We start from the raw sequence: 25495 nt of genomic DNA on the forward strand, positions 1-25495 counted from the left end.
CTTGTTTAGTATTTCATTGCTATAAACAAGGAAATAATGGGACTGTGATTTTAAGAGAACACTACTGATGTGTCATTTTAATACAGCCCAGATGGCAGGCAGGCACAGTCGTTGGGCAAGGGAGTCTTTGTGGTCTTTGTACCACCTAATAGATCTGTGGGTTATGAGGTTTTCAGAAATACCACCCTAGAAATAATTAAATTTGGTGGTTTTCAACCCTGACTGCACTTTTGAATCACCTGAGAAGCTTTAAAAAATATGTCCATGTTGAGCCCCACCCCAGAGATTCTGATTTAACGGATCTGGGGTGAGGTCCAGGCACTGGCATTATTTAAAGTTCCCAGGTGACCCTAATCCGTGGCCTGAGTTACAAATTATTGCCCTACCTGCAAATGGTTTTATGACTAGTGCTTTGTAATTTGCGTAACAGGAAATCCCATTTCGTAATTGTGATTTGGTGTTGCGTGCATGATTCCTTAGGGGAGGTAGGACGCTGGACTCATCTTCCCTTGGAGAACTGCTGAGGTGAAGAACAGGGTGTCAGGGCCTAGCATGGTGCCCAGCACGTTGTGACTCACTGTCGGGGGGACTTGCTGGGCAGGTGTTCGGCTTGTCGGCAGGGTGCACGGAAGAAATTTGTCAACCCACTGTCTTGGATTGGTTGTTTTGGTCACTGCTACTGGGATGTTGCATTAAAGTAGTGATACTTGTTATCGGTGGTAGGGATTGCTGCAGCTCCAACAGCAGATGGTGTGATTGGTGTTCTGGTGGAGGCAGCGGTATTGCTGTCAAGGACACGGTTCTAGAATGGTAATAAGGAGCGAGTGCTGGAGGCAGCTTTTCCCAAAATGAGAGATTTATTGATCAGGAAGGATAGCTTTTCTTCCATTATTGCTGTAGAAAACCATAACTAGAACTTATCAGTTGTTAGATCTGTCTGTGTGATGCACAAGTCCTCCGTTGTAGTTTTTGAGTGTCTTGTGACAGTTCTCAGTTTTCTCCAACTGTCCTGACCTTTCCTCTGTTGGGGGTGGCGATTTGGTGATGTATCACCGCTTCCATTTATCCTTCTTTTAAGTTTCTGATCTCGTATTAGTGGGAGTCCTGGCAGTCCCAGGTAAGGGTCTTAGCTTTACCTGGGCAAATGACTTAACCCCCCTCTACCTCAATTTCCTCATCTTTAAAATGGAAATATCAATTTTTATGGGGCTAGTGGGGATCAAAATGAAATAATATATTTGTTTAGCATACTGGTAGCTAATATTATTTTTGTTACATGGTTACTACTCCTCCCCTGTCTTTAGGATAATTGCAGTTTTATAAACTTTGAGTCTGCTTCCAGAGTCATTTGCTAATGAGATGTCGAACAGATTCTTGAGGTGCTTAAATGGCTTAAATGGACTATGAGAGGAGGCATTTGGACACTATTTGGGTAAAAAAGAGACCTTTCTGCCCGTTAGAGAGTTGAAATATGATAGGCTCTGCTCATTGTAATTCATTTTATCTGTTTCACAAACGTTACGATCTGCATATCAGAGTTGTGTGCCCAGCTGGCTGTGCCACTTGACAAGGAGTTTCAAAGAGCAAGAAGACGACTCAATTCACGCTGTTAATTTTGACCTTTGGAGCCACAGTAAACAGCCTCAGGTTTTACCTCAGGGCTTAGGGGAAAGAACCTTTTATTAGCCCTCTATCTGCTAGGGATGCTGTGACGCACAGCGGCCCTTGCCCATCTCTTTAGTGCCTGAGTTGTGGCCAGGTGTGAGGAAATGTTTCTGCTGTGATACTGTCCAGAAAGCTGCCCAGCCCTACTGGAACTTCCCGTCGTAGAGTACACAACTCTTGAATCTTTTGTCCTTCACCAGATGGTCTTGTCGACAGCACCCTCAGCCGGCTGGCATCTTACTGCCTAAGTGGAGTGACGAAAAGCATTTTCCCTCTCTGGCCACTGTAACAGACCCAACTTTCCAATCGATGCACAGCTTTTCTGCTCCTGTGGATGGCATGAAACCACTCCAGGATATGCCAACCTTGGCCCAGGCCGGGGAAGGAGAGTACACGGAATTTTCAGGTGCTAGTGAGCACTTAGTTACGGACTGTCAAGGGTTAGGTTTGAGTGAAAACACTATTGGAAATGCTGGGATCTCATCCTGTTAGAGAAGCCTCTTCTGTGCCCTCTCATTGTGAAGTGGTTTTCTGTCCCTAACTGCTGCTCGTGTCAGGCCCGGACCCTTTCCTGTGCGCAAATCTGAGAAGACGGTTCCTACTGGGTGCTTCGTCAATGTCAGTTCACCCCGAAGATGAACTCACATGTGAGGAAGGGGCTTCTTCATTTCTCTAGATTGGATCCTCTTTTCCTTCCTTTTACCCTAGCACTTTGTTCTTGGATTACAGCTCAGTGTCTGGCATCTGTTCATTCTTTACGCATCGGCCTTCCTCACTGTGTCCCGAGCACCCGGCGGACGGGCCCTCGGCTCAGTCATCTTGTGTGTACCCTCTCCACATTCAGCAGAGTGCTTTACACAGGGTAGGCCTCCCTCCATAAATTTTTGTTAAAAATAATTGAGGGGAATAGATTAGTAATTAAGGAGAATAATTGGAATATATGATATATATGACCTTTGGTCCTTAGAAATATCAATAATTTTTTTTTCTTGATGTTACTTGTTTGTATGTGTTTAAGAAAAAAATACAGCGAATAAATACCTTTTCACGATAAATCTTATTTTTATTTCCCATATTTAAAAAGTGAACTTTTCAATGATTTTTAAATGAGTGATTTTTGAAGGTGAACTATTTCTTAAATTAACTTGCCATTGGCAGGTAGACTGTTTTCTCTCCTCAGAAGCGACTCTAAACATCTTTGTTCTAAATCTAAAGCAGCCACTTCAGTTATTTTTTGCCAACATTGGTTCTATTAAACATGCATGTATTTCTCAAAGTAATTTTTTTTCCCCTAAAAGTACATTCCTGCCCCAGGGACATAGTGATCTGCCCAGTTTCCTAAGTAACACTGCAGCTTGAACGGCTCACCTGATCTTTCAGTTACCTGCACTAAAAAGTAAAATAGAAATGTTGTGTTTATGTGTGGATATACAGAATGCTCTTTCAATTAATTGCTAATGTTCAGCATTCACCTTCACATTTATGAAATGAATTTAGTTGCTTTTCCTGAAGTAAGGATTTTTAAAGAGTGTGTTTCTTTTCATACTCACCACCCCCCCTCCCCCATCAGTTCTTTTTGGCAAATGCTGCTGAATGTGATGTTTTTAGGGGAAGTACTCTTGCTGTGGAAGGATCGCGCCCCAAGAATGTGGAGGCCCCAATCAGATGAAACAGAACGAGCATAGCTGGTCTTTTCTTTAGGTTAATTGCTCGTATACTGGGGGACAGCAGTTTTATTTAAATTACTATTCATTTCATCATTCTGTTATTAAGTTAAATTTTTAGATCTCTTTTATTGACTAAGTTGGCTTTGGGAATTTGGCATATATATATATTTTTTTTAACTCAGTAATTTTCACAGCAGATAGAAGCTTATCAGAATTACCTGAGGAGAAATTTCAGACTAAGCATATTACGGATTCTTCTCCCACCCCAGCATGGTGGGACATGCATATTTTGTATAAATCTTCTTATGTGATTCTGATAACCATTGCCGTTCCAATGGAGAAGAAGGTTTCAATTTTAACCTGGTAGAAATTTTAGCTTAACTGATACGTATTCTTTTTGTCCCCTGCATAATTGAAAGGTCCCTCCCCTACATACAGTACACGATTTGCAACAAAGAAACACCTGTGTAGTGCTCTTGACAGAGAGTTAAAAAAAATCTAGTTAAATCTTCCACCCTTTCTACCTACAATGGAGGGGGCTCTCTTTCCCTGTCCTTTGAGAGACCTCGATTGTATATGTTGTCTCTTTTCAGTTTCTATCTTGTGAGAGTAGACAGAGAAACTGAGTAACACAAAGAAGCAAGACGTTGAAAAGAAAGGGGGCCAGAAAGGAGTTAAATACTCTTAAATGAAAGTGAGTATGGGAGGAAGTCCATTTTTTTTCTCCCCTTTCCTTGATTCTTTAGGTCTACTGTTTCTGATACGGAATTATTTGGGACGGTTCCAAAATTGGAACTGCCTCTTCAATAGGAAGCGGTGGCTGCTCATTGCACACCTCCATGCTTGGGTTCCCAAATATAACACAGGGGCCTTCCCAGCCCCCAACGCGGATTGCTCTCCACTCCTGAACAGGGCTGCCCTCGTGTTCGAAATGTGCTAGACAGCATGGCAGGCTCTGTTTCCTGTCTCTCTTAAATCCTCTTGTGCCGAGCACCCAGCTTCCTCTGTGCTTTCCCCAGGCTCTGGGTTTCCAGGTTCCTGGGTCCTCTTCCCTTTTTGTCCTCCAAGGTTCCTCCCAGGCAGATGGAGCCCTCAAAGGGGAAAATAGAGTTTCCCAAGCTGTAAACTCTGCCATTCCTAGTGTTCAGTTAAAACCAAAGAGAAGGAAAATGTCTTACTGTCCTTTATTATAATTTGACTGTCTCCCTTCTTCCTTTCCCAGACCTTTACCAGGAAGGGATGTAAGGAGAGACATATATCCCTTCTGTACTCAGACCTAAGATGTGATGTTATTCAACTTCTGAAATAGCTCGCCAGCCTGGAAATTGTCTTTAAGAGAAATGTGTTAAGAGGGAGGGAGCATTAAACTGTGTTTTAGGCATGAACATGGCTTCTCTTTATCCCTGCCTCAGTTTCTCTGTTATCTAGTTCTGTAACTAGAAAAGCTGTGTGGCTGGAAATAGGGCCAGGCTACAAGGTCCTTTAGGGAAGAGACTGCCTCTTTTCACCACCTCAGTAAAAACAGTGAACAATAAAAGAAGCAAAAAAATGCTCCTGAATAGAAAGGAAGTAGTCTGTGTAACAATGCATACTTTTACAACAAAATAAGGTGATTGACTTTATCAACTTTATTACCTGGGTCCCTTAGAAAGCCTTAGGTTCTTTCCTAAGTTACCACAGAGGAATTTACAAAATTTGAAGGATTTAGAATGTTCAAGGTAATAATTAAGAATGGGAATGGGGTGATAGAAGTCGATCATTTACCACAGAGACAAGTAACAGGCTGGAGGCTTAGCAGTAAGGGGGCATTTAATGTGGGGCCAGTTGACCCTAAAGCCCTTACAATCACTGAGCAAGGAAAGAGTGGGGGTCAGAGAACCATGGCCCAGAGGGACAGGGCCTCGTAAGGATCACCTGAGCCTGTGAGGCCACAGCAGCCCCCTAAGGACACTGCAGGATGTAGTGCAGTATAATAATCTGTATGCGTAGTAATAGGTAAGTGATACTTATTTTTATTTTACTAAAATAAGCATTTAAAAAAGCACCATATTTCTGCTTAAGATGATTAAAAGTATAAATATTTTGGTATATCAGTGATTCCATCTTTTTATTCCCAAATGTGTCAGTTCTTGAAAATGTGAGATAAATGTCACTGACTCGGTCAATAAAGGAGTGATAATATGGGCCCTTACCCATCTTACTGACATATATCAAACATGCAAAGCTGTGAAAATGATGAACGGTGTATATATAAAAGGCAGTACTTATTTAGTTCAGCCCAAGTTGATACTCTGAGAATTAATATCTTTAAACCCTTTTGAGGGGTGCCTGGGTGGCTCAGTCAGTTAAAGCGTCCAACTCTTGATCTCTGCTCAGGTCATGATCTCTTGGTTCATGAGATCGAGCCTGCGTCAGGCTCTGCACTGACAGCGTGGAGCCTGCTTGGGATCTCCTCTCCCCCTCTCCCTGACTCGTGCTCACTCTCTTTCTCTCTCTCAAAATAAATAAACCTTAAAAAAAAAAAAAAAAAAAAAAAAACCTTTTGAGTACTTACACTTTGCATTTTGCATCTGTCTCATAAAATTCAGCACTTTGTAAACACTGACCTTGAAGAAATAATGTTTTGTGGGTTTTGTTTTATTTTGTTTGCAAAGGTTTTTAAACTAAGCTTTTTAATGAAGGATAATGAAGTCACATTGAAATAACCTGTATCCGGATCCAGACATGGAACATTACCAAAAAGAACCCCAGAAACTCCTGGTGCTTTGTCTAGTCACTATCCCTCCTCCCCTCCACTCCATAGCTCAGGGGTGACCACTGTCCTGACATCTAACAACATAGCTTAGTTTGAAGAAAGGATGTTAACATCTAATCTAAAAAGTTTTGGAGAGTCTTTAATGAGCTTAAGGTAAAGAAGAAAATATGAATATATACTGTTACTTTTTCTTTATGTGACTCGTCTGTCTGAAGTATTTCAGGAGAAGCATGCTTAGATTAGAGCAAAGTGGAAAATTTGAGTCTGGATCTGCATGTACTCAAGTACCTCATCTGTGGAAAAGATGGAAGCCATATTCTGTACATTCCTGTATTTTGATAAAAGACAAAACTTTGTCGGGTCACTCTCTTTTCTGCCTGTGGCTTTGACTTCAAAGGGAATTCCCACCTTTCTCTGTAGATGGAAGGCCAGTCTACCTTTGGTATTCTGCCATCTATGTTTCTTATTATTAATCAACATGCTGATTTATTCCCAGGACTTTGGTAAGGTATGGAAAATGAATTGTTCTCTCTGCTTTACACATTTGTATTCACATTTCACTTTGGGGGCTCTTTAACTCTTCATGGGATACTTAAAAGTTAGCTCTTTTTCCATTTAGAAGAGAGTGATCGATGAAAGGTGACTTAGATGGAGTATTCCAAAATACGGGCTTTATACTATAAATCTCTGCCTGTTGTAGTGTTCTTTGCATTCTGAAAATCTTATGATTTCAGTTAAAGTCTTATCTTTTTTTGTTTATAAATTGAATCGATTCTTAAGCTTTTGCATTTAGAGAAAAGAACGTATATACTTGCATGCTTTTTAAACTGTGGAAGTTGCCAGATTGGGGGCCCTCTGAATAGGAAAATTTGTCCATTCAACAGTTGTCTTGGTACTTTGTTAACTAGGTGCTCTTAGATTTGACAGAGGTTCTAGTCTTAAGACTGATAAAGTATATAAGCCAATTTGACAATAAATTATATTCATTAAAAAAAAAAAAAAAAAAAAGACTGATAAAGCCGTGAAGGATGCCTGGGTGGCTCAGTCAGTTTAGCGTCTGACCCTTGATTTCTGCTCAGATCATGATCTCCTGATTCGTGGGATTGAGCCCTGCATCAGTCTCTGCACTGACAGCATGGGGCTTGCTTGGGATATTCTCTCTCTCTCTCTCTCTCTCTCTCTCTCTCTCTGTCTCTGCCCTTCCCCAGCACATGTGCACACACTCTCAAAATAAATAAATAAACATTAAAAAAAAAAAAAAAAAGACTATTAAGCCATGATACTTGATCCCCAGCTGGGACTACCAATTAAGAGTTCATCTGGTATAATTTTACTAGATTCCTTTTTATATGTTATATACTCTGGCTATTTTTTAAAAATTGTGGTAAAACATACATAACAGAATTTGCAGTTTGAACCACTTTTAAGTGTACAATTGACTGGTTTCTAGAACTTTTATTCATTAGTATCAGTTCTAGTCAACAGATATTTAATGACCATCAGCTAAGTGCCTTGTGCTGAGGTTAGTAGATCAGTGGAAAATTATGAAAGGAGTATAAATATGGTCCCTGTTCTCAAGGAGTTTTAAGCCTCATTAGTGAAACAAGATATACGTATACCAGTTAAATAATGATTCATGGTCAGTGAGGCCTCGAATGTTCAAGGAAAGCTTTGTGTAAAGGTGAGAATCAACTTGGTCCTTCATCGGGTAGGGTCTGTCTAGTTTGAGAGGAAGGAGGAAGTGGGCAACTAAAATCTCAGGCCAGCTGTTTCAGCGTTCAATCCATTGTCTTTCATACAATCTTTTGCTTTTTTCCAGCCGTGAAGCACTCACTGTCTTGTTTTTAAGTTAAGCTGACTATTCTGATGAGGGAATATATTATTAGCAAGAAATTAATATTTAAAAAAACCACAGAAATCAAACTTACCTAACTTGTGATACAGACACTTAAAATCCAGAATTATACTGATAGAAGGGTTAAAATCCCTATTAAAATTCTGTGCAAATATCTGTGTTCATGCAGCGTTAAACTTTTCAGTATATTACCACTTGGGAGTAGGTATTTCATTAGTGAGTTTAGAACAATTGCAGTTATAGTTTTTATGAAAAATAATTGTACAAAAATCAGCATGCAATGAAACACATTTATTGAAATTAATCTTGAGTGTCAGCTATTCTGAAATTAGGTAAAAAGTTTAGAATGGGTATAGATTGTGCATAAAAAGTGAGTTATGGTTAATCCTGAATAATCTTGTACTTGACAGTTGATGACACAGGATGGTACCTGTCTTGTTAGTGTATGTCTGTAATGGGTCAGGGATTTTATCTGGGCCGAACAATAACGTCTTACAATAAGAATAACAAAGTGAAAACACTGTTTTTTCTTTCTCACATCTGCAGACAGGCAAACATACACTTGGGACCCCCATGTTCACGTGACATCAAGAGGAAACGGAAACCTGTGGCCACAGCATCTCTGTCTAGCCCAAATGCAGGTAACTGTATGTAGTTATCATTTCTTGAGCACCGGTTGTGTGTCAGGCACTAAATTATGTTTTATATACCTTTTCATCTAACCTTTATAATAAGGTAGGTCCTTTTATTCCCATTTTGTATGGGAAAATGAGAACGTGAAAAAGTAATTTCCCCAAGGTCATGTACATGGTAAGAATTCAAACCCAGCTCTCTCTAACCTAGAAGTCTGTGCTTTTTCGCTGTGTCCTGTGGCTTTCTTGAGTTTGAATCCCAGTATTCCACTGGATCAGCAATCTTTAGTCATCTGTGCTTTTGTTCTAACACAGACAAGGAAGTTAGGTCTGTGTTAATGAAAATCCAGATAGGATGGTGGTTTAGTCAGTAGTCAGGGAGCCACATGGATTTATTTACTTTCTTATTTGGTTCACAGTACAGTGCATTCTCACTGTTCTTATTTGTAGTAGAGTGCTAATACTTTACTATCCGTGGAATTTCTATTTAAAAACTATTTTTAGGGGCACCTGGGTAGGTCAAGTCGGTTGAGCGTCCGGCTCTTGATTTCAGCTCAGGTCATGATCTCACCGTTGTGGAATTGAGCTCCGTGTCCGGTGCAGAGCCTGCTGGGATTCTCTGTCTCCTACCTCTCTCCCCCACTCGCATGCTCTCTCCCGCTCTAAAAAAACAGCTTTCAAGTTAAAACCTGTTCATTTTCGGGGCAAAACCAGTTGATTAGAAACTGAAATACTGGTTCTCTTTGGTGGGCGTGGGCAGTAGTGACCAGGAGAGGACATGAGGAAGTCTTCTAGGAAAGGCTGTATGTCATCAGCTAGGTAGGGTTACATGAATCTATACATATGTAAAACTTCATTGAGCTGTACATTAATGATTTATGTACTTTACGTATGTTGTTCTTAAAAAAGGGGGGATGATTATTATTTATATCAGAGAGAATATCGGATGTTTGTAGGTATTTTTCTTTGGAGTTAAGAGAAAGTAGTTAAACATAGTTGGTAATCAGGAAATTTTTGTGTTATTTCAGTACAGTTTAGGATGAATTGCTCTGGGTAAAAAGGTCATATCTATTTGTAGGATCTGTCAGAAATACCTGCAGTTATTTTCTTGATGATGGTGAATTCACCCTGAGGGAATTGAGTATATCATACATTGTTTTATTTTCTTCAGAAAATACTATATATTATATTAGATCAGAGCAGTTGATAGCTGAGTAAAGAGTAAGCCTCAGAAAGATGGGGAACTCTGTCCCCCCCCCCACTTTGGAAAGTTTCAGTACACATTGAAATTGACTTTCAGCTTCTGTTTGGGGTGGCTACTGGACAATCTTATCACAGATCTGGTAATTATAATAATTTTTTCCAGTGATTTCTACATGGCCATGCCCTGAGCTGATTACTTTCCATGCATTATTTCACTTAATCTTTGCAACAACTTATAAGGTAGATGTGTTTGTATTCCCAATTTACACATGAGCAAATTGAGGCTTACAGAAGTTAAATCACTTCCCCGATTTATCACATGAGTGATAAATTGCAGTGCCAAGGTCAAACCGGTTTCCCTAGGACTCACGAGCTGCCTTCTTACACACTTCAGGTGTTCTGTGTTATATAAGATAGAATTGGTTCCAAACAGTGACTGTATCAAAACCCACCCAGATCCTCATTCACTCTGTGGTATTGAAAACATTAAAACACAATCTCCCCTTTTTATCTTTTTTTCCCTCCTTAATATCTAGCTTCTATTTTTAGGTTTTAATTGTTCATAAGACAAGAACTGTTGAGAAGAGTTTAAAATCCTTGTTCCATACTCAAATCAGGAAAGGTACTGGGAGGTATTAAATAAGACTTGGGGCATTAAACATTTCTCCTACTGAGCTCAACCCCTCCTCTCACTTGTTGACTAAGGTCTGCTTCACTGAACATTTTTTTTTTTTTTCTATCCACAACCCGAGTGCCCCATGGAGGTGAAGGACATAGCCCGAGCCCGCACCATCAGTCAGTAGAACAAATGGGCTTGCTCTGCCTAACATCGGGCCATCTCGGATTCCACCTCTTTTATAGAAATGAGTGATGAAGAGAGGTGCGTTCCGCTTTGCCGCTGTATTAATACACATCAGGGGCCAGCTCCTGGCACTAAATCACGCTACTGCATACATCTGTTATCGGACTCTTCACCAGTGTGATGAACAAGACTGCAGATAGAGGCTTCCTTGTGTCATTCTTTATAGGATTTTCCTAAAAGAATAAATAGCTCAGATCTCTGCCAACACTCTCCCCTGTCACTGTGATGAATTCAGCTTCTTTCTTAAACATGCAGCCACAAATCTTTTTCCTTTTCCCCTCCCCCACTGGTAGAAAGTTTTGAGTTGAGATTGACTGAATTTAAAGGTATTAATAAGGCTAGAGAGGGTGAAGAGCGGAAGGGAGTAGCTTGTCTTGTCTTTTTATATTAATACTAAGAAAAGCCAGGGGAAAAGGCCTTTTCATTAGGTCGTTAAATAGATCTTGAAAGTGTAGCACCTTTATTTTCTTCTTTTTATCTCCACTTCCCTTCTCTTTATGACTTTATAACGTACACAGGTGTCTGGCACACAGAGCCACCTTTGGAGTTTAGTGAGAAACTGTGTAAACTGGCTTCTGTTTCGATAGCACCAGAACAGGGAAGACCCAGTAAGTCTGTACCTCATGCTCAAGTGAATTTGCTGGATATGCTCTTAAAGAATGTAACTGGAAAAGAAAAAATGGGTTATTTTCTCTGAGGTTCAAGATCATAAGTAGTTATAAGAAAACGTAAGGAACACAGCTGAAAACCAGGTTTCATTTCTATGAGATGATTTTCTTCATTAGAATGATAGAATGGAGGCTTTGGTGTACAAATCCTATTCCTTCAAAAATTAAACACCTGGCTTCGGGTAAAGGAGAGTTGGGGGGTGGTATGATGCTGTATTCAGAGCCCTGACTGTTTTGGCCATCCCCAAAGCCTCTTCTGACCTTCCTGTCTCTGGGACCAGATATGTGTCCTTCGAGCATCAGTTGGAAGGGTACTCAGCAGTTCCACATACCAGGCCATTGATGCTAGAGACACATTTGCAAGGGCAGGAGTTTCTGTCTGGTTTGCTCACTTCTGTACTCCTGGCGTCTAAAATAATACTCTGCCCAGAGAATGATCTCACTAGATAGTTTTCATGTGAATAAGTGAGTACAGTCTTAAAGTTGAAACAGAGTTATTCTGAAAATTACTCTGACCCTGTGACTGGATTCAGTAGTTCCACTGTAAGTTGGCCTTGTCCCAGGAGTCATAGGGCAGATTCTTATCGCCCCTTTTTGTTTCTGTTTTTTTTCTTACTGCCCCTTTTTAAAGTTTAAATGGTTTTTAAAGTTATAAATGTTTTTTAGTAAATATTGAATGGCTATGAAAGAAGATTTGTAGAAGATCTGTAAGGTGCGAAGGAAAACAATATAGCAAATATCCATGTACCTACCATCCCCTTTAAGAAAAAGACCACCACCTTTAAAGTCTTCTTCTCACTGTCCTTGGAGGTCACCATTGTCCTGTTGTGGTTTTTTGTTATATTAATAAGTGTTTTTTTAAAATCATTTGCCATTCTTTGGGGTTTGTTTTCAAATTGCTTTGACAGACATATGCTCTCTAAGCAATATATTGTCTAGTTAGCATGTTTTAGAAGCTTGTGTTAATGGAATGTCCTATTTTATACGTTACAAGTTTCACCCAGTTGTATTTGAGATTCGCTCACGTTTTGTGCTGCCAAAATCCTTTTATTTTTCTGCCGTATGTATGGTATTCCGTTGTATGAATATGGTGAGTATACTACAATTAAACATTCCTAATGGACATTTAGATTATATCCCATTTTATGCTATTGTGAAAAATATTGCATTGTTCTCTGGGAGAACATGTGCCAAAGTGTTCCCGGGCCACTTCACACTCCTTAGGATGGCTGTGTCAGGGAACAGGGAACAACAAATGTTGGGAAAGACGTAAAGAAATTGGAATCTTGTGCATTAACGGAGGGTATGTAAAATAGTGTAGCCACTGTGGAGCCCTGTGGTGGTTCCTCAAAATTGTAAACGTAAAACTGCCATGTGATCCAGCAATTCTGCTTCTAAGTGTATACTCAAAGGAATTGAATGCATGGATTCAAACAGATAATTGGACACCCATGTTCATAGCAACATTATGCACAGTAGTCAAAAAGTGGAAACAACCCAAATCGATAAATGTATAAATCGATAAACAACATGTGGTATATACAGACAGTGGAATATTATTTGGCCTTGACAAGGAAGGAAATTCTGACATGCTACCGCATGAATGAAGACATAACGCTAGGAGCGCCTGGGCGGCTCAGTCTGTTAAGCATCCGACTTTGGCTCAGGTCATAACTTCACGGTCTGTGAGTTCGAGCCCCGCACCGAGCTCTGTGCTGACAGCTTGGAGCCTGGAGCCTGCTTCGGATTCTGTGTCTCCCTCTCTCTCTCTGCCCCTCCCCCACTCGCTTGCTCGCTCTCTCGAGAATGAACATTAAAAACAAAAAGACCTAATGCTAAGTGAAATCAGCCAGACATAAAAAGATAAATACTATATGATTTCAGTTATATGAGGTACCTAGCATGGTCGAGTATATAGAAACAAAGTAGAATCATGGTTGCCAAGGACTGGGGAAAGAGGAGAATAGGAGTTACTATGTAATAGGATAGCGTTTCCATTTGGGATAGTGAAGAAGCTCAGGAGTGGGATGGTGGTGATGGTTGTGCAGCATCGTGAACGTACCTGATGCCGCTGAACTGTACACTTGAAATTTGTTAACGTGGGAAATTTTATGTTACGTGTATTTTACCGTAATAAAAAATACGGAGCAAAAAAACAGTTTTCCTAGGATGAGAGGTGTTTTCCCACTGCGGCTGAATACCACATAGTAACGTTAGATTAAGTTTCGTGAAATTTATTTTCAGCTAAATATGAGTGAGTGGGCGTGTTTTGTGTGTGCGTGTGCGTGTGCATGTGTGTGTAAGAGAGACAGATTGGGGTTGTGGTGTCAGACGTATTTCTTACTGCTATGGGTGAGGTTCCAAAATGTTTGAAATCTGTGTCATAGAGTAATAGCCTGCCGTGAGAAATTCATGTTTGAATATGTATGTGGGTGTGCATGTAAAGCTAAAATAAATTCTTGGGTTCACTCTGATATATGTTACTCCTTTTCGTTAGAAAAAAAATACCGGTCTTGGCCTACTAAATTGATTTGGTGACCCACAATTTGAAAATTACTGTTCTGGTTACATGCCTAGGCGATGAATTATTGAGTGACAAGGTAAAAACAAACATTTTCTAGATTTGGCTGTATTTTAGTGTATATCCATTCCCTCTGAACAGAGTGGGTGTGATGGTGGTTTGTACCCCTCTGCTCGGGCATTTGGAAATGTGAGGACACTGTTTGGTCATCACAGTGCCTGAGGAGTGCTTTTGGCATTCAGTGGATGAGGTCCAGAGTGGAAGTGCCCTAAAGTATACAGGGCAGCCCTGCACAAGCAACGATTGTCGTGTCCAGAATATCTTCGGTGTCCTTGTCGAAAAACACTGGGCCTGACTGTGTAGTTTTTCTACCATTTTTCTTTTTGTGTGCTATTTATTGGTAACACTGTGTTATTGGAGGCGTGGGCTGTAACAAGCCTAGGGCTTGAAGTCTGGAATCAGAGTTTGAATCTTGCTACTTAACCAGCTCTGTTGTGTCCCTGAACAATGTATCTGCTTGTCTCTCTGCCTCAGTTTTTTGATCCAGAAAATGGAGATGACCATACCTACTTACAAGGGTTTGCCTTAGGAAATAAGATTATGGTTGTAGAGTATTTACAAGCTCATAAGTGCTCAATAAATGATAATTACTACATTATGAATTTGTACTGCTGTATTTATTTGTTCAGTTAAACCCGTTTTCTCAGGTAGAGACCTACTTACCTTACTTAAATCTTGCCTTTATTATTATCATTATTTTTTTTTGGAAAGGAAAAAGAGAAACCTTATGTGGCCACTTGGGTTAATAGAGTATAAAATAAAAGGATTCAGAGAAATTTGCCTTGAAGTGTCTCTTATTCTAATTTGTCTCCCCTTGATCTTTTCTTCCTTATTTTTATTGTAACCACCTTCCCAGTTCACGTGGATGTAGTGGAGCCAACCACACCAGCATCACAGGTCCAGAAATCTCCAAACCCTGAGTGGTTGGTCAGGACCTCTGCCGCAGAGAAAGCTACTGACTCCGCTGCAGCTACGTTTTTTAAAATGCCACCAGAAAAGAGCCCTGGATACAGCTAGAGGGCAGGAGCCCACCCACCGGGAGCCGCTGGGTGTCACGCAACGCATCCTAGACGTGGTGTCGCAGAGCCTTGCATATCGCAGTTGACGTTCCCAGTCCTTTTACCGCCAGGATGACCCCTCTTCAGACAAAGCAGTGGACTCTTTCTCTTAGAAAACCATGTTGTGCAAATCTGGTTTAAAAAAAAAAAAAAATTAGTAAAGTATTGCAGCAGCAGTTTAAAACAGAAAAAAAAAAGTCATCCTCTGCTATTTGTTACCTTGCTGTCGTTGTCCCAACAGTTAACCTGCAGCCCCGTTTACAGAGCTGTTGCTTTTTGCGGGTATGTCTCTTTCCTTGAAAAACGAGTAACTGCTTTTGCATACTTTTTGTGTAGAGCTTTTAATATCATTTGAGGAAGTCCCAAATTGGTAGCCAGTTCTAGACAGATTTAAACACTGAGTTAAGACCGGTGTGTGGAATTGCGTTTGCAGAGACAAGGTTTGCCTTTGAGCCTGGTCTTGATTCACTGATCGTGCCAATAAGCTAAATCCATCAAGTTCTCATTTTGGAGCCTCAGAGGAGACCCCAGCGGCCTGGACAGCGGGAACTTCTTCCAGTTTTCTAACTGGCCTAATGGGATCTCCAGCAGATGCATTTGTACTTGGCCTCGTCTCCGAAGTTGGTGTTCTCCTGCGAGAGGATGTCTGTATTCATGATGTAATGAAGAAAATGGTTTAGTTGTTCAACAAACTTCAGATAGTCAGTGGATTGTGTCTTAATACTTCATGTCACAGTGTAAGCCTTTATGTACTAACTGGGAATTTTATTGTTAGTTTATAGGTCAGTAACCTGCAGCAGAAATTCATACTCTGTTATAATAATGGCTTCTTGGGGCCGTACTTTGGGGAGAAAAATGTCTTTTTGACACGCCTTTATACTTGGCGTGTTTATGACGGCTCAGCTGCGTGTGGAGTTATGTATACAGCCATGCCTGGAGTTGGATGCCGCTTTGTCAGAATGAGGAATAAGTGACTGCCTGGAACCGCTGGGGAAAAGCCACCCTTTCTAAAAAAGTATTATCAAGAGTGTCTGTCATTCGGAGGACTGGTTGACAGAGCGTTCTTTTTTGTACGAGTTGAGTACATTTACTCTGAAATGTACAGAAACTGTTTTCAAAGTGCCCACCGCTCTGGAACATTCCAGAGGAACTCCCAGCCCCGCACCTGGATATTTTCTGTGCTTGAATAGGTGCTGAGTGTCAGGACAGAGCCTCCTTTTCGCGAAACGCAGTTGTCCCTTCTCCTCACACAGAATGTGAGGGTGGACTGCTCTATCACGTTCCCTTTAAAAATGGTAGTCCTCTCCAGTGCCAAGTCCAGGGTTTCCTTGTTGATGGGTGGGTGTGAGTCTAGTTGGAAAGGGGGACTTGAAGGTAATTTACGTAGCACTTCTCTGTAACGGAGAACGGAGAACATGTCAGCTGTAACAAGGGGTATGGTGGAGGGAGGGGCAGGCGGAGATTGTGAGGTGAGGGAGTGGCGTGAATGCCAACCCAGCATCTCTGGGAGCCACCCCTGGTTCTCATGCAGTAGTGAGTGTACTTCCCTTCCCTGGGGCCTATAGCCGTGGCAGTATAAGAGATACAGTGCCTGTTGAATATGAAATGGCACTACCAAGTTGTTTTAGTGACGAAGGTAGGCTTGATTGTCCTGTGTGCATTCAAACCTAGTGTCCGTCGTGTCCTGAGACAAGTCTCTAATGTAATTAGTTGGATTTAAGGGAGAAATCCGTGGACGTAATTTTACTTTCTTGGCACTAAGCTCTGGCTGTTGTAGAGATGGGTCCTGTCATCACAGCCTATTCAGACTTCCACAGTTCAGGGCGAGTCTTATGGCCTAGCAGTTCTCCTTTCTACCTGTGATTACAAATAATTTACATAGACAACTTTATTTACATTTTAAACATCTGTGTGATGTAAGGGCAGGTGACTGCTGCCATTTTTCAGAGACCAGAAATAAAGTTTAGCACCTTGCCCAGAAATCACATAATCAAGCCAAAACTGAAATCCCAGATTTTTGGACTTCCTCTGCCCTGGGTTATAATCTTTTGTTTTTCATTGATAGACCTGAGTGACTCGGAGACCCATCATTTTGAAACAGTGTGTCATGAACGTTCATCATCTTTCTTGGGCATGCTTTTCTATATATTTTGAGTACATTCAACAGGGATTACCCCCAAATGCCATATCTACCTATAAGTGGGGAAGAAAATTAGTTGCCTAAAAAATAGCCATGAATACTTTGCAACACAGGGTTGTCAGCTGTGCTCCTCATTTTAGGCTGCTGCATGAGCATGCGTACAGAATTATTAACCAACTTACTTTTCTTCTTTTCTGTATGAGTCAATTCTAGAGGAGTAACCTTAGAATGGGGTGTTTTTTGAATCTTAAATTTTAAATTTCTTTTTTATATGGCCAAGTGTATGATGTCATACACCGAGAAAAGTCTGTTACCTTTCAACAAAAGATGTAATTTCAAGATCAGGCTTTGTAGTCTGTTGAAAAAACTCTCATAGCATGACTTCCTTTGGGGATAATCATTGAGCTCACATGCATTTGATCTACTCAAAACTAGTAACTGAAGCTGAGTTGCATAGTTCTTGCTTATTTCAGGGTTCTGATTTATCCTAGCCGGCTATACAGCCTGCCTGTCTGAATCCTAACCTGTATTTTCCACGGTGGGCACAAGTCAAGACATTATCTACTTGCATGAGCATCATTCATAAAAATTAGTTTTCTTATGAATTTAAGGGAATTGGAGATTATTTTTCATTTTAAGGGAACAGGTTCATTTGCATCAACTCTTGTGTTACTTTTTGGTAAGAACTGTGCAGAATAGGGAATTAGCTGTTTCCGTGGTGCCAAATTTGGGAGGGGCAGGGTGTGGTCTCTATTGAGCGGTGTATGCTTAATAAATAGGGCACATTTAACCTTGAATTCTTTTGAAATCAAATGCAGTTCAAAATACCAGACGACATTGTTTTGCTGGGCTGTGAAATAGGCTGCGAACAAGGCCATTTTGGCAGTAAAGTGACCAAAAGCTGAAATAAAACTTCTTAATCTGTGATGCTTGTGGCATCCTTTGCTAAGTCAAGCTCCACACCGAGGACAGGTAATTAAACTACTTAGGAATCCCACATAGATGGCTCTGATCTGTCCCTGTATTTTGGAATCAGAGACATGGTCTAGACCCACAGCACTGGAGGTTGTCGAGCTGCAGAGGAGCAGAGTCACCACAGAGGTCACTTAAAGTGGAACAGGTTACGGTGTCAGGAGGAAGGAGCTAGGCTGGCAGTGTCATTGCTGGTGTGACGGCTACTCCACTTTGGCTCTAAGGCTCCTGGTGATGTTTGATTTCATTCCTGGTCTTCTCTCTATTTTGACTTCATTCCTCTGGTCAGAGCCACATGCTTTTTGTTTCCTGAGGCGAAGACTGTGTAAAAATCTCAGCATTACGAGCCACATTCAGTGTTCCCTGAGTCTGGTGAAATTCAGCCGAGCCCGCGTGAGAACAGACTGGCCTACTCCAGCAGCTGTGGATACAGTCTAGCTGGGGGCAGAGTTTACAGGGTGTGTCATGATTCATGTGGTGGCTGGAGGGATAGTAAAAGCAGTTTGCCCCTGGTGTCAGCTGTTACCTTTGTTAATACTTGAGCTGTCTCACTTGTTGGTATTTGCTTATCTCCCGCGCCGGCCACGCCAGCTGGTGGAGTTACTGATGGTGGCGGCAGTCAGGATGGGCTCTTACCCCATCAAGCAACGGTACTGAGGGAGTTGTTGGGTTTTGCCAAAGCACTAAACGCAAGGTGGCCCGGAGAGGCTTTCACCTACATTAAGATCCCAAAAGAGATGAATGTCAAATGCCCGAAAACAGCAATGTGGAATAGACACAAGGAAAATGAATGATGCTGCTGAAGCGTATGGATTTGTAAGGTTTTTAGCAAGCCCAGCAAAACAAACTTCTGGCCAAAAGAAATTTTCCCGCCACTGCACATAGGCGTGTTAAGCACTTGGGGAAATTGCCAAGTTTTCGGAACGTAAACTTCTCAAGCACAGTATTGAAGAATGAGGCAGATCCTGAAGACGTTCACCGGGGAAAACAATCTTGGCAAGGTTCAGAAGTAAGAAGGCATGACGAAGAGAAGGAGACATGCTTAGAGCAGAGGTGCTGGGGCCTGTAGACGGACAGCAGCAGCATGTCCTTGCCCCAACCACATATACTGGACCAGAAACGGAGGGTGGGTTGGGCAGTCTTACAAGCCCTCCGGGGGACTCTGGTGCACGCTGACATTTGTGAACCACAGGCTTTGCATAGTTAAAGGTTTTAAGATGTTGGTGTCCCCCTAAGCTGTAAGGTGCACTTACATTTCTCTCCACAAGTATAGACGTGTTTTGTATATGATTCTTTGCAGAAATTGTTAATGTCTTTATTTCCCATACTTTTTCCCTGAAGCTCCTAAAAGATCTCCTGGAAGTATTGGGAAAGGATGATGGGGAGAAAAATGTCATCAAGGCCATATTTAGATGGATGGAAACAACCTTTCACGTGGGTTAAAATATAACAGTGAATTTTCAGTCTGTGCGTGATAGTCATTTTTCACAACAGACAGCAAAACATTTGTGTAACGTACGGCCGCCTATGATTTCATGATACTTGTTCATTGCATCTTAATTTCCTGGGAAAGTGTTATGTCTTTTCCGGCATAATAATGACGAAGTCTTTAGAGTGTGGCTCACAAAAATGAAAATAATTGGCGGAAGAGACCATCCTGAGTACATAGTGTTGTGGAATAAATCCTTGTTGAGCTATTGGTGATCTTTTGCTAGAACTTAATCACACCCTATTGTCTTTGTGTTACATTTCAGTGATTCTGTAGAGGTTGGTGACCAGCAGCAACAGAATGTTGTATATTTTTGTGTTGTCTGACTCAAGGATTCAGCATTTCCGAATACGGTACTCGAGTCCTAAAGCTTTGAAATGAAATTGCGACCATTTCTTTCTTTGGGTTTTATTTGCACGAATAGGGCTAGACTGTAATTTATTACTAAAGCCTGCGAGCCCAAGATTTTTCTGGGAATATGTGTGGCCAGCGAGGACTTCTCTGGTATCATGTCCTCAGGTACTCACGTCGTCTTGTGCCCAGGTGTGACTTTATAAAGGTGATTAAGTGAGGGCACAGACAGGCCTGTGTCACCGAAAGAAAAGCTTAATGTTACAGTTCCCCTAGAAACAAGGCATGGCTTGCCCTGCAGGGCCACAGGAGGACAACCGGGTTTGGTCAAGAGGCAGAAGACGGGAGCAAGCAATAGGTTTAGGCCAGAGCCTCTTTTGGGGTTTCCACTATGAAGGCGGGGCAGGGCAGGGGGAACAGTTTGGAAATGGCTAGTTTGAATAATTCTGGGGCCTTTGGACCATAGTATAGACTCTGGTTGCCTGGTACCTGGCCCTGGGGTGATTGCTTCCTGGAGTGGAACAGGCCAGATGGAGGGGGTATGGCTCCATCGTACCTGCTTAGTTTGCGCATCAAAAGCGTGCTGCTGGCTGATTCCTTTGCTGTCTTCCTGAGAATCAGCCAGCCCTGGGAGAGGCAGTGTTTCCCTAGCCAGAAAGGGTTTTTAATCTGTGAAAACATTGTAATATACAGAAAATTAAAAAAAAAAAAACACACACACACAAAAAAAAACAGGATTAGCACACATGTTTAAGCTGTTAAATTATCCTTTCAATTTTTTCAGTCTTTTAAAACACCATGTGATTTTCCTCTTCGATCTTGAAAACCAGTTAAAAATACCTCTGACCAAAAATGTTGGTGTTACTAGATAGTATCAAGGTATGGGAATATAAAAAGAAGGTTTTCAAGATGTAAATTGTGAGAAGTAATGTTTTCTTTCTCTGGAAGTGAGTTCTGACCCTTGCAGATCCCTCATTCACATGTTTTTAATTGAGAAAGAGGAAACATCAGAGAACTTACAGATGGTCGCGGTGGCTTTGACTTAAATCAACCCCTTTCACTGTGTGTAGACCCTGCATCTTGCCCCTCCCAGTGGGCTGTGTATCCCTTCATGAACAGTTGTCATGATTGTGCGGACTCCTGCTACTCCAAAACCATGGTGACACTTAAAATTGCTCTCGATATTTATCCCACTCCTCTTGTCAGTAGCTATTGCAAAATGCGGCCATTTCAAACTCTGCTTACCCCCACCTTCTCTCAAGTTCAGCAGCCAATCTCCCCCATCCCCTAGCAGGTAACAGGCCATTAGACAGGAGTCCCTGGTCGCACACCCCTTACGTACACCCTTCCTCACCTCCTTCTTGCAAGTGCCTGTCATACCTAAGACAGATTCCTTCTCCTCTGTGCCTTGGTTCCCTCTCCTTTGATCAGACGCCTTGCTCAGTCTAACTATAGCTTCTCACTCCTGGCACGTAGAGCTTTGCATTTGAACATGTTTTAAAGATTCCTTCTTCAAACAAAAATACCTTTCTCAGCCCTTTGAACCCCTTGGCTCCCAAAAATACTGCCCTCACTCGCACTTCCTGTTCATTAATTCTCAGTCCACTGAAGCGGTAGATTTTAACCCTGGCTGCACATTAAGACCACCTGGGGAGATTTTTAAAAATCTTAATTCCCCCAACTGAACCACAGAAAAATCACATCAGAATGGGGAGGCGGGACAGGCTTCATTCTTTTTAAAGCAACGGAGCAGGTGGGGCTGAGAGCCACCATACCAAAACCTGGCTGCTACACTCACCGCCATTAAAACTGTTTTTGCTGGGTTCACCAGTGATTTCCAGTTGTCAAAATTCAGTCCTTCAATTGATCATTATGATGTCATACTGTACAGTGACTTCCATTGTGGAATTGTCCCTGTTCTGACCCCGCTTTCTCCTGATTTTTCCCCTACTGCTTTGCTTCCTCAGTCTCCACAGGTGGGAGGATGGGTGGGTGGGTCAGTCCAACACAGACCGGATGTCCCTGTCCTCCCTTCTGATATTTCAGTTAACACCCGTGGGCTCCCGCACCCCCTTTGCTATACCACCTAATGCACTGACTTAAAGCACGGACATAGAGTGAAGCATTTCACTAATAATTGGTGTAGACTTACAGGAAAGTGTGCTCAAGGTCTCTGCTCCTTCCTTTGTTTCTCTTTGTCCCCGCTCCAGGCCCACATAGGTAGGAAGGTTGCTAATCACATTTGTCAGGTTCTAAGATTCGTAAGACCCCTATTTACTCTTGGTGTTGCCATTCGTGAAAAGTCAGGCTGGAACTCCGGTCCCTCTTCTGCTTCCTCCTCTCCAGGGTCTTGGACCAGTAAGGAGGCCTGGGCCCACTTCTACATACAAGGAGGCTACCCCCACCTAGTGCTTTCAGTTTTTTTACTTTCTGCTTCTGGTAAGAGTTTAGTTTGGGCATGAGACAGACTCATTTCCTCACCGATGTTTGACCTTCGGTACCACGTTGGATCTTGGGGTTTCAGGCCCTAGCCCTACTCCCAGTAAAGCGGAACTCGATTTTCTACTTTATTGCCATCACTGCATGCTGCCTCGGAAACTATATGTAGGGGTTCCACCCTCACCGGAAGGGATCCTGTGGGTTCCTGGCTTCTTTGAATCACTAGTTTCTGATTCGAAATCTGGGATGAGGGATCTGATTAGTACTCCTGTGCCTATCTGTCCTAGCTGCAGGAAGTGAGAATGAGTTATCTGGAATGTGTAGCTTCTGTTGGGGTTGGATGAATTCCTCAAACAGGAGGGTAGTTCAGATGCTGGACAGCTGATAAGAATAACAAAGGTCTACTCGGGCCATTATCCTATTTACTGATTCAAAAAACATGTATTCAGCACTCAGTAAGCCAGCCTTCCTCAGGGATCTGGTGGGGAAGATGGCTGCTACAAAGCAGGATAGTCCCAGGGTCCTTAGATATACTCTGCTTGAAACCAGTCTGACCCTTTCCAGAGCCCCTAATAATAATATGATGATGATGGTAATAATGACTATTTACTGAGTGATTATTATATGCCATTTGTCAACAGCATCTCAGTCTTTAACAACTCTAAGGTAGGTAAATTTATGTCAGTTTTAAAGCCATGAAATAATACATGCAGTCATAGATTAACTCGCTCAAAGTCACATAGCTAATATTCAAGCCAGCATTCACACTCCGTCTTTTTGGTGCTAGACTTTCTGTTCCCAGCAACACTCTTTGCTGCCTCTTTTCACAATATAAATGAACTATTGGTGGCCACGTATATGTGAAATAAACTATGTGCCACTGGTCCCAGGGCTGGGTGTCTCATGACACCCTTTTATTCCATTTACCTGTTGCTCCTGGTGAGCTGTTTATCAAAGCAACCGTGAATGGGCTCCTGTGCCTACATCACTGAAAGAAGATAGGCAATTTCTGTGGCATCTTCTTAAAATGACCTATTCTTGTTTTTGGAAGCTACTAGAGCAAAAGTCAATAAAATCTTCCAAACCTATGGCAGGTGTTGTCCTTTGTATGCCAAAGCAAAATGGATCCCTAAGGCGTGAGGACATGTACTTTGAATTGTTAATGGTAGGGACGGACTGTTCTGAACGTTGTGCTCAACGCCTCATAGACCTGCTAGCAATATAGCTGTCTTAACAGTTTGGGCCTTAATAAATGTCCCTTCACTCAGTAGATGTGAATAGAACACATTTTATGCCAAGCACCCTGCTTGCTGCTGAATATACAAAGAGGAAAGGCATTCCTGCTGTCATGATATTCATGGTCTTCTGAGGAAGAGACCAGGAGAGCAAATATTGTGATGTAGAATGATAAATTTTGAGATAAGAATACCAGGGTATCTTGGCAGCAAGGAGGAAGGCACCCGACCTCAAACTGAGTAGAGGGAGGATTTGAAAAATGCTGGACCACGTCCTGAAGGATGAACAGGAAGTTCAGTGAAGACGAGAGAATGAGGCCATCCTGCCTAAAGAGCATGGTTTGTATAGGGCACTGCATGTCTTGTGGTATGGCTGACAGCATAAAGGAGCAGGGAGAGGTAGGCAGGAGGCCAGTGAAGGACCCTGTGTAAACTGGCTTGCTTGTCGATTTGGTGAGCTGAGCTGTTACAGTATTCCTCTGCTGGGCAGTCATGGAAAGCCTACTGCAACTGGCCCATTGTGCAAACAAAGCCGGAACTGAGATGTGACCAGGTTTCCATCTCCTCGATCACCTCCCTGGAAGATATAACCAGATCCATCTATTTGTGGGAGCTACTGACGTGCTTAGGAGTAGAGGAAGCTGAATTGGAAATAACAGTTTGCACCATGGCTGGCTGAATCCTTCGTGTGTTCTATCCTGATGCCAGTCTGAAGTTATTCCTCTTAAACCACCTTATCTTGGTAGAATTTAATGCACACTGCAGTCATCTTAATTCCTAGTACTGTTCTTCAGTAGCAAAGTTGCTATTCTAAACTATGTGTTTGGAGATTTTTTTGTTTCTCAGTGGTGACCATAAATTTGTGTTGATCAACTCACACTCTATATTGGGAAACTCTGCAATCTTTGCAATTTCAAGGCTGCAGAAAGTATCCATAAGATAGAATGAATGCACCTGGCCCATATTAAGCATTGATTTTGGTCTCACTAATTCCATGCTATAAGTAAAGTTAGCTGAACCCTTTGAAATGGTGTAAAATGGGACCAATTAAGTGGTTTTGGCCAACAGTGGTGATGAATGGCCCTTTTTCTGGTGTTCCACAGTAGTGTGACTTAGGGCCTCCTCTCCACATTCTTTGGAGCTCTTGATTCAAACCCTTTTTTTAAACAAAAAATCTTTTAGTTTGAAATAAGTTTAGACCTAGAGGAAAGTTGCAAAAATAGTACAGAAAGTTGCCATCTGCCCTTCTCCCAGCTTCTAGTGTTAACAACTTATATAGCCGTGATACAGTTATTGAAACCAGGAAATTAACATTGACACAATCCAGTTAACTAAACTACCTGCTTAGTTGAATGTCATCAGTTCTCCCTGTTACGTCCTTTCTCTGGTTAAGAATTCAACCCAGGATCCATTTGTATTTGGGTCTGTTTCTGGGCTTTGGGTTCTATTCACTGGTCCGCTTATCTCCTTGTACACAGTAGCACACTGTTTTCAATAATAGACACTTTATAGTATATTTTAATATCTGGTAGAGCTAGTCCCCTGTCATAATTTTTCTTTTCCAGTGTTTTCCTGGCTATTCTTACATGTTTGTTTTTCCACGTAAACTTTAGTATCAACATGTCTAACTGAGATTGCATTACATTTATTAGTTCACTTAGAGAGAACTGACGTCTTTACAATGTTGAGTTATCCAAATTACCCAAGAACAGGGGATGTATTTCTACTTGTTCAAGTCTATTTTTGTGCCTTTTCAGTACTGTTTTAAAGTTTTACATATATCTTATTAAGTTTATCCCCTTGTATTCAATTCTTTCTTGCTACTAATGGGGTTTTCTCTGCTATGAGGTCTTCTACTTGGTTATTATTCTTATATATGCCTTTTGATTTTTGTATATTAACTTTATATCCTACTGCCTTCCT

The 25495-nt window shown here is 41.6% G+C and overlaps 1 protein-coding gene across 7 annotated transcripts in view; it reads left to right on the top strand.

The window, feature by feature from the left end:
- The window catches only part of GPATCH2L (G-patch domain containing 2 like), a 76173-nt gene that overhangs the window by 37026 nt on the left and 13652 nt on the right, over positions 1-25495 (top strand). For 5 of the 7 annotated variants that reach the window (XM_078447982.2, XM_078447981.2, XM_078447978.2 and 2 more), the window contains one exon: positions 8489-8583. In XM_078447982.2, coding sequence (XP_078304108.1) covers positions 8489-8583 — 95 coding nt within the window. Of the gene's footprint in view, positions 1-8488; positions 8584-14744; positions 19522-25495 lie in introns of those variants that run through there. The other 2 variants (XM_060620344.3, XM_060620343.3) reach the window with 1 other exon arrangement.

Source organism: Panthera onca, chromosome B3 (assembly GCF_046562875.1).
Source record: "Panthera onca isolate mPanOnc1 chromosome B3, mPanOnc1 haplotype 2, whole genome shotgun sequence".
In the NCBI taxonomy this organism is placed as follows: Eukaryota; Metazoa; Chordata; class Mammalia; order Carnivora; family Felidae; genus Panthera; species Panthera onca.